At 37.0% G+C, this 16,917-nt stretch overlaps 1 protein-coding gene across 2 annotated transcripts in view; it reads right to left on the reverse strand.

Moving 5' to 3' along the window:
* Positions 1-16,917, reverse strand: part of SRBD1 (S1 RNA binding domain 1) — a 195,398-nt gene that overhangs the window by 19,450 nt on the left and 159,031 nt on the right. For both annotated transcript variants that reach the window (XM_036262838.1, XM_036262839.1), the window contains 3 exons: positions 13,328-13,434; positions 11,640-11,816; positions 8,456-8,635 (listed from right to left, as the gene is read on the reverse strand). In XM_036262838.1, the coding sequence (XP_036118731.1) occupies positions 8,456-8,635; positions 11,640-11,816; positions 13,328-13,434 (464 nt within the window). The remainder of the gene's footprint in view (positions 1-8,455; positions 8,636-11,639; positions 11,817-13,327; positions 13,435-16,917) is intronic.

Genomic DNA, 16,917 nt, shown 5'->3' on the forward strand with positions numbered 1-16,917 from the left:
CTTGCTCATTCTGCTCTGGCCACACTGGCTTCCTTCCTGTTCCCTGAACATGGCAGCCTGCTCTCACACTGCAGCCTTACACTGTCTGATCCATTTGCCTGGAATGCTCTTCCCCAGATATCTGCCCAGCTAACTCCTTTACTTCCATCAGGACTCTGATGTCGCCTGGTCAATGAGGCCCACCCTGACTGCCCTACTTAAGTTTGCAAGCCCTTATGCACAGCCCTGGTAAATTCTGATACCCCTTCATCTGTTCTTTCTCCTTTTCCCACAGCGCTTATCACCTTTACTACACTATACAACTGATTTACTATGCTGGTTGTGTACTATCTCTGTCCTCGAGAGCAGGGACTTTTTAATGTATCCTGACTGAGGAACAGCATCTGGAACACAGCATGCACCCAGAAGGTAAATGGTCAATAAATAAACGAGTGATTCTGTCAATTCTCGCCCCAGTTAATGCAAAGACAGCAGTGCTATAACCATTCATAATGGGATGAGAGAAAAAGTTCTTGTTTATTTGTCGCCTTGTTTTTGTGTGGAGCTGGTAAGGGGGACTGATGGGAGGAGAAGAAGAGGAAGTTACAAAGAAAGGGATGAAGGGAGGATATGAGTTTTACTTTGAGATATATTGAGTTTGAGTTGCTAAGGTATCCGTGAGAAAGGCCTGGACTACAGATGTTGAAATGTAGGTGGGACTGCCAGGGAAGAGGTGCATGATAATGATGTCATGTGAGTGGGGACAACCACCCACGGGAGCTGCAGTACAAGAGAGGAGACAGCAAAGGTGAAAAGCTTGAGGAATGTCTACAGTTACAGGGCTGGAGAAGAGGGCGCAGAGAAAAGCTGCTGGTGTCAGCTGTGGCAGAGCGAGTGGTTTAGGGGCTGCCACTGGCTCTGACCATCAGGAGACTAGTTGAAAGAGCCCTTTCAGAGGCACAGAAAGGGCAGCAGCCAATCTAAGGGGCTGGTAGAAAGCAAGCAGTGAGAGTTAGAGGCAGGTTACCCTTCTGAGAAGTTTGCTAAGGAAAAGAAGTAGCAATGAGATAGAGGCTCTGGGGAAGTGAAAGGTGGTGCTGCTTTCGGCTTTTAGGGAGTGGAGGAGAGAACACCCCAATGTCTGCAGGACAGAATGCAAGCAGTAAGTGGTGGAGACAGTAAAGACACAAGAGTCACAGGACTTTATAAAGCTAAAAGACTGTACTCATGTAGCGGCCACCACCTTCTCCCCAACTCCCCAAACATTTAGAGGTGAGGCTACCACACAGAGAGACCAAGACAATGCCCAGGCTGAGTGCTCAGCAGCGACCTGTGGGAAGTGAAGGTGGGAAAACAGAATTACGAAATGGAAGGGTCGTTTAGGGAGTATGGGATACAGTGAACAGAGATAAGAAGACCATCTAAGGTAGCTTTGAACTTTCTTAGCAAAGTACTCAGGTAAATGTGAGAAGAAATAAGTAAACAAGATTCAGAACAAAATAGCTTCAAAGGACTATTGAAGGAAAATCTATCTGTAGTAATAGTAGGTTTCTTAATCCCATGTTTCCTTTATACCTTCTATAATATGGATTCTTCAATTACGTTTTGTAAATTGGCATTTCCTAAAGGCCGCGCAGCAGTCTTACGTAGATACAGCTTCTGGCAGAGGGGCACATCTCTGGGATGAGTGTGCCATTCCTGCTCTGTGCCCTACTCCTCCCCTAACATGCCCACTATCAAGCTGCTTATTTTGAAATGAGCACACATCATTCTAAAACACAAAATGAAAGGGAATTCTTTTTAGTGCAAAATTCAGGAAATATAACAGCAGCAGCAAAACAGCATAAAATTGTACACACTCTGTGTGAAGAACCCATTTCCTACAGATCCTTTAATAAAATACATAGGCAACGTTTCCTTTACTGGAGGAGAGAATGTTTTCTCCAGAGGAAGGGCAGAGTCTAATTTCAGCCACGTGATGAGAGAGAAGAATACTCAAAGCTAGCATATTCCAGATACTTGTTTCTTTCTTCTTCTCACTCCTTTTTTCCCCTCAGGAGGCACATGCAAGACAAGTCACAATCCTCTTGTTTTCCTGTGCTGAGCACATACCGTCTTTAAGGGCACAATAGCCTGAATCTGAAGGATCATTAGGATTACATATAAACCAGCTCCAGAACAGCTTTTCAATTGTGACCTAGTTAAAAGCTCAGGTTTTGGAGTGTCATAGATGTGGTTCAAATCTTGGTTCCATCAGCTGAGTTACCTTAGACAACTTACTTTACCCAGATGAGATTCTGCACTATACCTAAAGAAGTGGGACTACCCTGGCTGGTGTGGCTCAGTGGATTGAGCGATTCGATTTGCGGTCAGGGCACATGCCCGGGTTTCTGGCTCCATCCCCAGTAGGGGGCATGCAGGAGACAACCGACAGATGTTTCTCTCTCACATGGATGTTTCTGTATCTGTCTCCCTTCCTCTCTAAAAAAAAAAATCAATAAAAACAAATATATATTTTTAAAAGATGTGGGAATAATAATAGTACCAACCTTACAAGACTGCTATGAGGTTAAAGATGATGCTTCTAAAGTCATTGGTAATTAGGAAGTACTCAATGAATGTTTGCTTTTATTTAACTATTAATTACTCCCCAAACCTGACCTGGGCTGTTTTCCTCTTTCTAACCCTTTAAACATCTCTTTTCCAGTTTCTACTGGTTGACATCCTTAAAGACCTACCCAAATGTCACCTCCTGCATGAAACCTTTTAACACCCTGATCTGGAAATTACCTCTTTCTCCTCTGAACAAACTTTGTGCTTCACCTAAAGAGCACTTACTAATTACTAACCTCTCTTATGATTATTGGTGAGTAAGTTTTACCCTAGTTGGAAACCTCCTTAAGGATATAAATCACCTCCATTCATTTTAATATTCTTCAGGCCCTACCACAGCGCTTCATATATTCTAAGTGATGAATAAAATCATAAACAGTAAAACTCATAGAGTAAAAATAAAACCATAAAGATATGAAAAAAAAAAGGGGATCATTTAATTGATGTTAAGAGGTCAGGGATCTTAAGAGAAGGTCAATTTGCATAAAAGCAATTAAAAGAATAAGTTTACGGCATAAAAATTAAACATTTATATCTCAAAAACATGATAGCATTACAAGCAGATACAAAAACAAACTAGAAAAAAAAAGTTCAGCCCATACAACAAACTGCTTTAACATTTAATAGAAAATCCCCACAGGTAAAAAAAAAAAGTCTCTATAAACAATAAAAATAGTAAAATAAATAAAAGAAAAAAAGAAGAGTTTTTAAAAACGACGTAGGTTACAAAATATCATGATCTCAATTTTCTATAATACGAATGGGAGAGAGAACACCATAAATGAAAAAGTGAAAAGACTTAATGGCTTTAGATTGGGTGTATTTCTGAGAGTGACGTTATGGTTGGGGTGGCATTAAAGTCATTTATGTTCCCACTAGTTTTCTGCTATAACTAAAATTGAAATTTACTGAAATAGAACTGACTTTCACAAGACTGAAGGCAAACCAGTGACGACCTAATATCTTGAACAGCCTTTTCTTCCCTAGGAAGACACTTCTGTAACACTAAAGGAAGTGTGAACTACCTATGTGAGAGATGTCTACACTAAGTATACCTGACAGCCAGAAATAACTTTCAGTTCCAAAGTGGATAATGAGGATGGTAAGCTTAATTAAATAAATTGCCACTTTTGTCTCCAGATTTTAAAGGTCAAGAGTCGAACTCCACGTCGAAGAAATGTCTCATGAAATGGGGCACAAGCACCCTGCTTCTGAGGGACAAGGCTACTCGCAAAGGAAGCAGAGAGAAGTGAAGTCCCTGGTCGGGCTGTGTGCCCCATGTGCAGAGACTGGCTCATGTGAAAACTGGCAGAACAGTCCTGTCCAACAGGAGAAGTGAAAGATTTCCTAGGTTTGAACATTGCTGGTGGCATTGTAAATCAGTATGTTACTTGGCAATGTATAAAGAGTCGCATAAACTTTCAAACCCTTGGCGGAGTGATTTCACTTCTAGGAATCCACCATCGGGATCACTACTACTAGTATACTATTACTATGTTACAGCTCAACCACATGATTAAGCCTTTAAAAAAAAGGAATCTTCAGAAATAAAAAACTGTGCTTATATCAGAAAGCAAATTAAAACATGCATCTTCTCAAACATGTACAAACACTAGAAATACAATCACTATAATAAGAGACCACAATTTTGGTTTTTTAATATTAAAAAACGAGAACCATGCGCTAGAAGACTGAGAACATGACCAGGGTGCCCCCTTCCCCCACTCCTACTCATAGAGCACCGAAGGTCCTGACCATTGCAACAGGCAGGAAAAAGAAATGAAAAGCATGGAGATTTAAAAAAAAAAATGAAGTAAAGATTTTATCTGTTTGCTGACAACTTAACTATTTATATAGGAACACTTAAAAAATCTACAAACATCTATTAGAACTAGTGAGTGAACTGAGCAAGGGTGTAGGATACAAAGACTACAAAGATAAACTGTCTTTTTTTTTTTTGGTTAATCCTCACCTGAGGATATTTTCCCATTGATTTTTAGAGAGAGTAGAAAGGAGGGAGGAAGGGGGACCGAAAGAGACACATTGATTAGATGCCTCCCACACGCACCCCAACCAGGGCTGGGGATCTAACCTGCAACCTGGCCAGGACAAGATCATTGATCTTTTTACTATTAGCACCAAATTTTTAAAATTCCATTTACAATAGTGTTGAAAACCATAAAATACATTTAATAAATTACATGCAAGACCTGCATACTGGAAACTAAAAAACATTGTGGAGAGAAATAAGAACTAAATAATTAGAAAGACATAATGAACTCATAATCAAAAGACTTAATAAATATTAGGAAGACATCAACTGTCCCTAAATTCACCTACAGACTCAATGTAATCCCCATCATAATCCTACCAGATTTTTTTGTTTTGTTTTTTAATGAAAATTGACAATCTTGTTCTAAAATTTATAGAAAAATACAAATCATCTAGAATATTCAGAGTAATATTTAAAAAGAACAAAGTTAAATCATTTATACTATCTGACTTCAAAACTTATCATAAAGACAGTGTGGCACTGACAATGAAACAGCCAATGAAACAGAACAGGGCCAGAAACAGACCCACCCTTAGACAGTCATTTAATTTTCTTTTTTTCCCCCAATTTTCTTTTTCTTTATTGATTTTAGAGAGAGAGGAGGGGAGAGGGAGAGAGAGATAGAAACATCGATGAGAGAGAACATCGATTAGCCAACTCCTGCATGCCCCCCACTGGGGTCGGTCCCACAACCTGGGCATGTGCCCTGACTGGGAATCGAACCAGCGACCTCTTGGTGCATGGATCAATGATCAACCAATAAGCCACACCAGCTGGGCAGTCATTTAATTTTAAACAAAGCAACAGGCAAGTTTTGTTTTGGTTGTTTTTCAAACATGGTGCTGTAATAACAATGTTCCTAATGAAGAATGAAAATGAGCCTTGACCCTACCTCAAATCATACATAAAATGTAATTTCAGATGCATCCCAGACCTAAGTGTAAAAGCTAAACCAATCAGGTTTTTAGATGAAAATACTAAATATATTCATGACTTGAGGTAGGCAACGGTTTCTTACAGAGGACTTAGAAAGCAATAACTACAAAACAATTGCTAAACATCATCAAAATTAAAAACTTCTGCTCATACAAAGACACTGACAAGAAATTAGACAGCCAAGCCCCAAAATAGGACAAAATATTTGTGAAACATAGTCAACAAAGGATTAGCATCTAGAAATATTTTAAAAACTCCCACAACTCAATAATAAAAAGCAAAATGACTCAATTCGAAAATGGCTAAATGATATGAACAGATAGTTCACAAAAGAAGATACACAAATGACTAACAAGCACATGAGAAAGTGCTCATGTCATCAGGGAAGTGCAAATCAAACCCACAAAGAAATACTGCTTATTCTGGTTTTTCTCAGTGGTTAGAGCATTGGCCCACGGACCAAAGAGTCTCGGGTTCAGTTCGGTCAAGGGCATGCACCTCGGTTGCAGTTCGTCCCCAGCCCTGGTCAGGGTCGTGCGGGAGGCAACCAGTCGATGAGTCTCTCTCACATTGATGTTTCCTTCTCTCTCTCTCCCCGTCCCTCACACTCTATCTGAAGATAAATAGAAAAATGTCCTTGAGGAGGGAGTGAGGGAGGGAGGAAGAAAGAAAGAAATACAGTGATACCTCGGTTCTCGAACATAATTCGTTCCAGGAGGACGGTCGAGAACCAAATTGTTCGAGAACCGAAACAATGAAACCCAATAGGAAATAATGGAAACTGGATTAATTCGTTCCAAGCCCCAGAAAATGCCTATTTACTGGCCTAATTTGTATATAATATGTAGAAAAACCTAAGTCTCAACAAGAAATAAAAGTGTACAGTATGTCTAAGGGTTAAATTCAGTGTAAAGCGTGACTCTCTCCACATAGCGTGACTCTCTCTCTGCACTCACACTGATGACGCAAGCAAGGCGCGCTGGGCCGAATGAACGCCATTCGGCTCAACTCGGCTCATCTCGGAAGTTCGAGTTCCAAATAGTTGTTCGGATTCCAAGACAAAAGTTTCTCGAATCTCCTGGTCGAATACCGATTTGGTCGAAAGTCAAGGCGTTCGAGAACCGAGGTATCACTGTACTGCTTACTACACACACACTAGGATGGCTAAATTAAAAAGGCTAACATCAAGTGATACAAAGATACGAAGTAACCAGAACTCTTTTAGCATTATTGGTGGAAGTGTAAAATGGTACAACTACATTGCAGTAAAGTCTAGAAGTTTCTAAGAAAACTAAACATTCTTCTACCTTATGATCCAGCAAATCTTGTCCTAAGTATTTTTCCAAGATAAATGGAAACAAATGTCAATAACAACAGTGGAAGTGGACAAATTTCCTAAGGGGAATACACTGTGGCAGATTCGTGGTATTGTTTACATGAAGTTCTAGATGAGGCAAACTAATCTTTGGCAGGGAAAAATGAGAACATGTGCTTAGCTCTTGGAGGCTGGGGCAGAGATTGTCTGGGAAGAGGTATAAGGGAATGTTTTAGGATGATGGCAATTTTTTTGTTTTTTTTTTAATCTTTTAGCAGTTGGGGTTACATGGATACAAGTATTTATTTGCTAAATCTCAGATAATGTACATTTACAATTTAAGTGTATGTGAATTTTACCTCAAAAGAAAAAAACTGCTGGGGGGAGGGCAGGAGTGGGGAGGGGGATGTCAACGGCGGAATAGGGGAGGGACATCTGTAATACTTTCAACAATAAAGACATATTAAAAAAACTTTACGAATAATAGAATTCTAGTTAATATGCATGCTGAAGTATTAGTTGAAAGTGTATTGATGTCTGAAACTTTCTTTTAAAATACATAAATGAATAAGATAGATTGATGGTCAAATAGATGGACAGTTGAGTAGAAAAACAATATTGGTAATATATTAATGATAAAATCTAGGTGTGGGTATATAGAAATTCTTTGTAAAAAATTTTTTTCAACTTCTCTATATGTTTAAAATTCATAATAAAATGAGAGAAAATCAAGTAGCACTGTTTTCATGTTCATAAAATATTTTTTACTTCTTTTGTTCTATTTTCTAAGTTCTCTATAATGTGCTATTTGGCCTATAATTTTAAACATTTTTAAAAGAAAGGAAACCAATTACATTTTTCAAATATCAGTTACGCAAAAACAAGTTTAAAATCTCATTTAGAGTCAAAGTTAAAATATTCACTATTTTTAGGTCCATAGTCACTTGACTCACTAAATCCTTAAACTATTATTATGTATCAAGTTATTTTTTTGAACTAATAAAAATGTGTTGAACTAATCAAATGTGGTATTAAAAGTTTTTTCTTATAATGCATTACATGAAATGTTCCCTTGTACTCAACTCCAGTCCCCGCCCCCATATCATTCTGTGTTAATGTATGCTCTTTAAAAGCACATCATTTCTTAGACTCTGTAATAACCGAGCAGGGCAATATTTTTTAAGAAATCCGAGAGTTGGCTATTTACTTTCAAAAGGGCTTTATCTTTAGATAAGCATGAGCTTCAAGCCAGGTGCTAGTCATTTGTGTCTTGTTAATTTCCAAAACAAACAGAGGAGAGTGCCATGCAATTTCCATTACACACACTTCACCATTAGTACCAGGGTTTATTGGCTTGACACTGCTCCAGGAATAATGGTTTCATTCCTCACTGAAATAAAATAATGTGCCACATAATTCAGCAATGCGGAACTTCTGAAAAATGTTGTCATGTTAAACATGGTCATATATTTTAAGTCTCCCTATACCAAAACAAAGGCCGTTTGCTGTAAAGAACGTACACTGGGCAAGGAGAATGCTCACATGGGCCTCAGACTTACCGCGCGGCTATGTCATACGACTCCGGGTGAATACAAGTTTGGTCCAGAGGATCTGGCTTCGGTATAACATTCACTGTGGTTTTGCTCTTCTTCTTGCCCTGCTTCTCACTTGTGACCTCAGCACCTGCTGGAGATGTCATGGCAACTCTCTGACTTGAGCCTGCAGATCCAGATTGCTGACTATTGTAAGCATGTGAAACAAGGGGTAGAGGAGATGGTGAGATTGGGTAGAAAAGAAAGAATCTTTCATTAAAAATGTGCTTATTTCTCTGCCATATACAAATAGCAACCAGATCCTGACCATTCACTTCACAGAAATTACCACTTATTTATTTAAACACTGTTAATAGAATTTTTTGTTATTAAAGCCAAAAACATTATTAACTGTATAATTGGCATTCTAGAAGAAAAAAAAAGAAAAATGGAGAGAAATAAATGAGGAAATGGAGAAACAAAAGATGATTTCCCAGAGCAGAAGAAAATTACAAGTTCTCATATTAAAAGAACCTACTGAGTACAAAATAGGATGAATTGCAAAAGACTCATATTTGACCTAGTGTGGAGAAATGTTAGAATATGATTTTATAAATCAAGAGAGGAAAATAAAACAGATTTCTTCAAAAGGAACTAAAATCTGACTGGCATCAATTTTTCATTGACAAAACAGCAGATGCCAGAACACAGTGGTGCAATATCTTAAAAGTTTTTTAAGAGAAAATGATTTGGAATCTAGAATCATATACCTAGCCAAACTAACATTCAAACTAAAATAATTTTCAGACATGTAAGGAATACAGTGCAACCCATATACTATACCCTCTCTGAAAAGAATTTCAGCAAAAACAATGAGTTAAAAAAAATGATAATGTGGGCTACATGAAACAATGTGTACAGAAAGCATAAAAATATATTATGTTAAATATTTTCTCATGAATAATGTCAAAAAGATATAAAAAAGGGCAGTCTGAAACTAAAATCCCAGGTTGTCGCATCATGGGATGCAGAGGACAGGTAGAAGGCTGAGAAGGGACTTGAGGGTCTAGTCTTCTTCAGGACGAGGTTGGAGACTCCAGAGGTCAGTCTAATTAACTTTAAATATAGTCACAAGAAGAATAAAAGATATACAACATGAGATCACTAAGGAGATGGAAAAACAAGAAGAAAACTTGTTAACTGAAAAATCTGATAAACAGCATGCAAGGAAAAGAATAAGAAAGCATGATGAAGAGAAAATATGTAAGATGGAAGATTAAATCCAAACATATCGATAAATATAATAAATCTAAACATATTAATAAATGATTGAGCAAAACCATGAAGTCTATTGGTTTATAAGAGTCAGAAATTAATTGCCATGGAAAGTTTAAAAATAAAAATATACCAATTATATTCTGAAAGGCAAATAGAGCAACATTGATAGCAAATAAAATACATTTCAAAGCAAAACATATTCAATGACATAGCAATAGTCCATTCTGAATAAAGGTATGATCTATGAAGAAGATATAACAGTCATAAATATTCAAGTACTTCATAATCAGTTGAAAAAAATGGAAGGTTTTAAAACAAATGCTCACCAATCAGACAGTAATTAAATTACAGTCTATCCATAAATTAAATACTATGCAGACATTATAAAAAATGAAATAAATCTATATGTAATATTTGGAAAGAGACCCGAAATATATTACTGAGACAAAGCTAGTTTCAAGTGGTTGTATAGAATGATCTCTTCTGTATGCATTTAAAAATAATAAATACATATATACACGCTGATAGAAGTAAACCTTTATTTTTTGAAAGCAATATATAAGAAACTATTTTAAAGTCAGAGGTTGAGGTGCCCTTTACTTTTTATTTCTTTTTTTACTCTGAATTTTCTAACCAACTGTTCAAAAAACAAACTAAAAAACGTGATTATGTTAGCCTCATTTTTTTTTTTTTTCCATTTCTGGTTTCTGGGTTTTGTGGTCAACTTAGAAAGAACGTCCACCACTCCAATGTTTTGCATAACTTACTCATGTTTTCTTCTTGTACTTCTACAGTTTTATTTTTTCTCCACTTAAGTCTATGATCCATCTGGAATTTATCTGAACATAAGGTATGAGGTGGAACTATGGCTTCCCCCATACCTACCAAATTCCTGCCAGTTGTCATAGAAGCACTTACTTGATAATTAATCATTTTACCTACTATTTAAAACATCACTTTTATTATAAAGTAAATTCCATGTATGTGTTGGTGGATTTTGGACTCTATTCTGTTCTATTTCTACATCAAAAACAAACTGTTTAATTAGTATAGCTTTATATTGTATTATACTATCCATTGGGGCTGGTTTTCCCTTAGTCTTTTCCAAAATAAAGATTATTTGTCCATATTACTTTTATTATAATTGTGCCAAAAGAACACACACACACACACACACACACACACACACACATATATATATGAAGGAGGTAGTCCCAAAGTAGCAAATACCTAAAAGCTATTATTTCATAAATGATGTTGAGAAGTTTAACCAATTTCTTTGTTTTTGTTCTAACAGAATTAGAAAGCAAAAATGAGCTCTGAATCAACAGAACTGATAATCAAGGCCTTGCTCAGGTTTCAGTGCCGAGGGCATGGAGAAGCCCAGCCATGTCTAGCACAGCAGCGGGCAATAGGAACTGGCGCCTGCAGTTCTCTGTCTCTTCACCTGTACAATCCCTCCCACTTAGGATGCTCCGATCACACTGCCCTGAGTTTCCTTTTCTGAATACACCAACGCTGGGCCTGCCTTGCACACATGCTGTTTACTTTCCCTTGTGTGCTGGCTCCTTAATTTCATTCAAAATTTGGCTCAAATAACTTTTCAACAAATAACTCATATAAAGCAGTTGTACTGCTCCCCAAGATAGTGTCACATCTCTGTTTTAATTTCTATAACACTTACTACAGCTGAAACTATTTATTTTACTAGTTTATTTACTGTCTGTCTCACACATTAAAATTTAACTCCAAAAAAAGGGGGAATCTGTTCATAGCTGTATTCTCAGAGCCTAGCAAATATTAGACAGTAGACACATGTTACATCTGAAGAAATGAACACATAGACACTCAGGATTTATGCCAGTGAGTAGGATGGGTAACGGTAAGAAAGGAGGTTGATAACAGAACCAAAAGCACACACATCAATAATCACCTGCAGAATTTTCGAATGAAGTCCTGGTTAATTCTGATGAAGCCAGCACACTGCTGGAAAGATTTTGGACCCAGTCCTTTCACTTTCTTCAGCTGTTCTCGGTTGATGAAGGGCCCATTTTTTTCTCGCCATTCAATGATATTTTTGGCTCGGTTGGCGTTGAGTCCTGCAATATGCCTAAAAAAATAAACAAAATGAGAAACAATAGATCCAAGAGTACTGAAAGAAAAGCTCTCGCCCGAAAAGACAATGATACAGAACAGTTGTATCATAAAAAACTGTGATTAATTATATATTGTCATATGTCTCTAAGTTAAATTAACAAAAAAGGGAATTAAATTGAAAGACCAAGGGAAAAATACTTGTCCAAGAGGAGAGAAAGACAACAGAAGGCAAAAAAATGATAAACCAGTAGAACCATCAAGAAGCTGGTATACTGGTTAACACTCGTGCAAGAAAAAAAGACTGTCCCCTGCAATATTTTCACACGATTCATTTTCCTTATATTTCTGAATCAAGTTGTTAATTCTGCCTATTCCTGCTGAGCTTACAAGATGAGTTAACAGCAAAAGTTATAATAGCTACACTTGCATTTACTACCTTATTTTTTCATCAGCCTGTTATTAACGAAAAAGACTATTTTTTTGTCCTCACCCAAGGACATTTTTCCATTTTTTGTTCAGATAGAGTGGGAGGGAGAGAGAGGAAGAGAGAGAGAGAGAAAAATTGACGTGAAAGGGACACATCGAGTGGTTGCCACCGCATGACCCATCCAGGGCCGGGGACAAACTGCAACCGAGGTATGCGCCCCTAGCTGGAACCGAACCCAGGCCTCTCTGGACCGCAGGCTGATGCTCTATCCGCTGAGCCAAACTGGCCAGGGCTGAAAGAGACTAACTATAGAAAGGTACTTATCTATGAATGTCATGATTAGTATAAAAATATGAAAACCATATAACTAGGTAGTTTGCTTGATGTTAATGAAAAGATTACTATTAAGAGAATGTATAGAATTTCATACATAGAATTATGAATGTTTGTAGCTATGGTAGAGAAGCAACACCTTAAATTGTAAGGTATATCTTCTGCTCTGCCCGTTGCAAAGGAAAAAGGTATAGATCTTGTCCAGCATTTTATGCTGTGTCAGCAGACTTAGGTAGCAAATGCAAACTATGAACAAAAAAGCAGCCCTTCCATAACCCCAGAAACAAAAAAGTCAGAATATGTAAGATGTGATTACAGTACCATGAAGATTTTGATATGTGACTTGTGGAATCAAGGTAAAAATGTGGTAACCATATCTTGAACCCTTAGAATTCATCCTTTGGTTACTGCCAATTTTGACAGATACATGCAAGAAACTAAACTAATGAAAAATATCTACTCTCATGTTGTGAGAAACACCTCTTTTCCATGTTAACCTTATTTAAATTCTATTAGTGACACAAATGCACTCACTGTAACCATACGCTCTTTGCTTTAGATTTGCAGTATTAAAAATGATAATGTGAATTCTTACAATTCTTTTCTTAAATGATGTCTTCCCTTCTGACTGATTACCTAAAGCAATGTATGAACTCACAGATTTTCTATACTTGACAACTCTACACACGTGTCCCCTTGTTCTAACTGGATAGCCGGTTAAACTCAAGATTCTGTGATCTTCAACCACAGATTTCTTGTCTCACCTTAGTAAAACTTCTGAACAGATGTTAATATCCACTCCCACAAAGCTGACACATTCTTCTACAACACTGTCCAGTGTTGCCTTCAGCAAAGTCTGGGATACATCGTGCTTAAAAGACAAAAATCAAATATCAATCACAAATAAAGAACATGAACTTCTTGGACTGTTCCATTACTTTGCCTGTATAGCTGGCTGGGACACAGCATAATAAACTTCTTCATTTCTTTTAATCACACTGATAGCAGATGTAATTAAGCTGAACTTAAGGAACCTGTGTTTTTTTTCTCTCTAATTTACTCATACACTTCACTCAAATATACCACCACAGCATTTTTCCCTTTTCCAAAATTCTGTCTACAGCACTGGTTCTCAAACTTTAGCATGCTATCAAAATCACCTGCAGGGCTTGTTCAAACACAGGTTGCTAGGCCCCACATCTAGAGTTTTTGATTCAATAGGTCTAGGGTGTGGCTTGAGAATCTGCATTCTAACAAGCTCCCCAGTAATGCTGTCGCTGCTGGTTCCAGGAACATACTTGGAGACATACCCTCTCATTCACTCACTGCCTTGTAGTGCTATCTTCACTTGCATATGTATTCCCTTAGTTCTTGGTAAGAGAAGAATGCTTACATTATAATAGGAAGCATGTTATCTTCACTTGCATATGTATTCCCTTAGTTCTTCTTAAGAGAAGAATGCTTACATTATAATAGGAAGCAGTACACTAATATTCAGTGAATTTGACAGTACATCAAACTCTCATGTTTCATCAAATTGATGATACTATTGCTTATAAGAAGCACCATTATTTTGTGTATCACTAAGTAAATACACTGCTAATTAACAATGCTACAATGCTTTCCTATTAATTCAATTTTTTATTTTTTAAGTATTAAAAGAGCTCTTTTAGACTTAGACTCTTAGGAAGACAATACAGTAAACAGGGTGCCCAGGTATTGTGATTACATTATTATCACTTAGTAACAGCAGAAGTTTTTGTTTTGAAGACTGAAGGGTACAGGAGTACTATTCAGGCTACAGCTAAAATATTTAAACATAATTTAAAAAATCTAATAAGCAAATATAATCATGAGAAATATAAAGAAGAACTTAAGACTTCACTAAGAATCTGATCACTCTTGAGCTGGATAGTCTTTTCTTTATCTAAATAGATTTGAAGCAACAAAATAAAAAAGGGACATTAAAAAACAACAACAACAACTATCTGAGGAAAGAGAAAATTCTAAGCAAACAGGAAAAACTAAGAGTAATGGTTGGGAGCCATTAGATGAACGACAAACAACTCCACATACTTCAAAGCACGGGAGATGCTTGAGATATCTAAATGAGCAGCAGTCCCCTTAGCAGACAATCTTGGTTGTCTATTCCACCTCTAGCCTCTAACCCGCTTTTCTCCTCCCAAGCAGAAGCCTGACTGTGTTTCACACATTTACCCTACCTCTGTGAGGCCATATGCTTTGAGAAAGTTGGCCCCATCTCCAGCAGATGATAATGACTGGTTAAAATCAGTGGTTTTCAAATTGAAGGTTATGACCAATTAGCGGGTCATAAAGTTAATTTGGTGGCTTGCCACCAGCATAAAAAATATCAAGAAAGAAACAGAATACACCACATAGAGCCATGTTGTATATATCCTTAACAGGCAATGAACAGTGCAATAAATAATGCAGCCAATTAAGATTATCATCCGAAAGGAATACATAAATGGGCCAGAAACGTGTTTTGTTCGCTGATATCTCATTTTATTTTCTGATAGATGATGGTTATTTTGGCCACTGATTGATGGAAAGGTTAAAGAGCAATTTTTCAGAGTTATGAAGCAAAGTATCAAAAAAAAGTATGAGAAATGCATCATCTTTTGGCAAAATGCCGATTCTTTGAACCAAGTTTAGTTACAAACTTTCAGTGTCCTTTTCAGAAAGAATGTTATTGAGCATAACATTTTTCAAATTATTAGCAATTACAACATTTTTTGTTTGTTTTTTGTTAATCCTCATCCAAGAATATTTTCCCATTAATTTTCAGATAGAGAGGGAGGGAGAGAAGGAGGAGGGCGGGGAGAGAGAGAAAGAGAGAGAAACATTGATTGTTTGCCTCAAGCAGGGCTGAAGATTGAATTGCAACCAAGGTACAATCCTTGACCAGAATTAAATCCACGACTCTTTGGTCTGAGGGCTGACACTTAAATCGCTGAGCCAAACTGGCCATGCGTGTTTGTTTGTTTTATAAATCCTCACCCAAAGATGTTTTTTTCCATTGACTTTTTAAATTATTTTTTCTTTATTGATTTTTAGAGAGAGAAGAAAGGAGAGGAAGAGAGAGAAACATCGATGAGAGCGAACATCAACTGGCTGCCTACTTCATGCCTCCCACAGGGGATTGGGCCCACAACCTGGGCATGTGCCCTGACCAAGAATCAAACCAGTGACCTCTTGGTGCATGGGTCAATGCTCAACCACTGAGCCACACCAGCTGAGCCAATTATAACATTTTAAAATGAGGTAGTACAAGATGTCCTTAAAGTAAATCAATTTAAACTTTGAAGAAAAATAATGAGGCAAACTCAACTACCAGATTTGGAAATGTCATTAATGACAGACAAAATTGAGGTAAAATGTTGACTCCAAGCAGCAATCTTTCACTTGTCTTGAGCCACATTTTATTTATTTAAAAAAAATTTTTTTTTTTCCTTTATTGATTTTAAAGAGAGAAAGTGAGAGGGAGAGAGAGATAGAAACACTGATGAGAACATCAATTGGCCTCCTCCTGCATGCCCCCCACTGGGGATGGGGCCCACAGCCTGGGTATGTATCCTGACCAGGAATCGAACCAGTGACCCTTGGTGCATGGGTCGATGCTCAACCACTGAGCCACATCAGCCAGACTTGAGCCACATTTTAAATAGAAAAAAAACATCTATCTATAAGTCTTTAAAATAAGTGTGACATAAAAGTGATTTTACAAGTACAGAAGACAATAAAAATGACAGACTCCAGATGTATTGCTGGTAATAATGTTCTTTTAGGTGTCAGTCTAAAACCTTCAAAATTAAAAACCAAACAAAAACACTTAAAACATCCATACCAGAATGGCTAAAATGAAAAAGATGAAGAAAACCAAGTATTGGTAAGAATGTGAAGAAACTGGACTGCTCAAAATATCAACATGATAAATGAATTTTAGGTCAGATTTGCAAGGCAGTTAGATGGAGGGTTGATTTTGTATGGTAAAAGATAACAACGTAAGACCGAATCAGATATATTTACACAACCTAAAAATGCATTGTTATTCAATATAAATTCAATTAGATAAACTTCAGAGAAATTTTTAAAATGGACAAATTCCTAGAAATGTAGAAAGTGTCAAAACCGACTCAAGAAGAAATAAGAAAATCTGAACAGACCTATACTAAGTAAAGAGATTCAATTACTAATCAAAAATCTCCCAACAAAGTCAAGTCTACAATGAGAGACCTTCAATGAACTCTACCACACATTTAAAGAGGAATTAACACTAGTTCTTCTCAAACTCTTCCAGAAAATAATAGAGAAAGAAACACTTCCTAACTCA

Source organism: Molossus molossus, unplaced genomic scaffold (assembly GCF_014108415.1).
Source record: "Molossus molossus isolate mMolMol1 unplaced genomic scaffold, mMolMol1.p scaffold_m16_p_15, whole genome shotgun sequence".
Taxonomy (NCBI): Eukaryota; Metazoa; Chordata; class Mammalia; order Chiroptera; family Molossidae; genus Molossus; species Molossus molossus.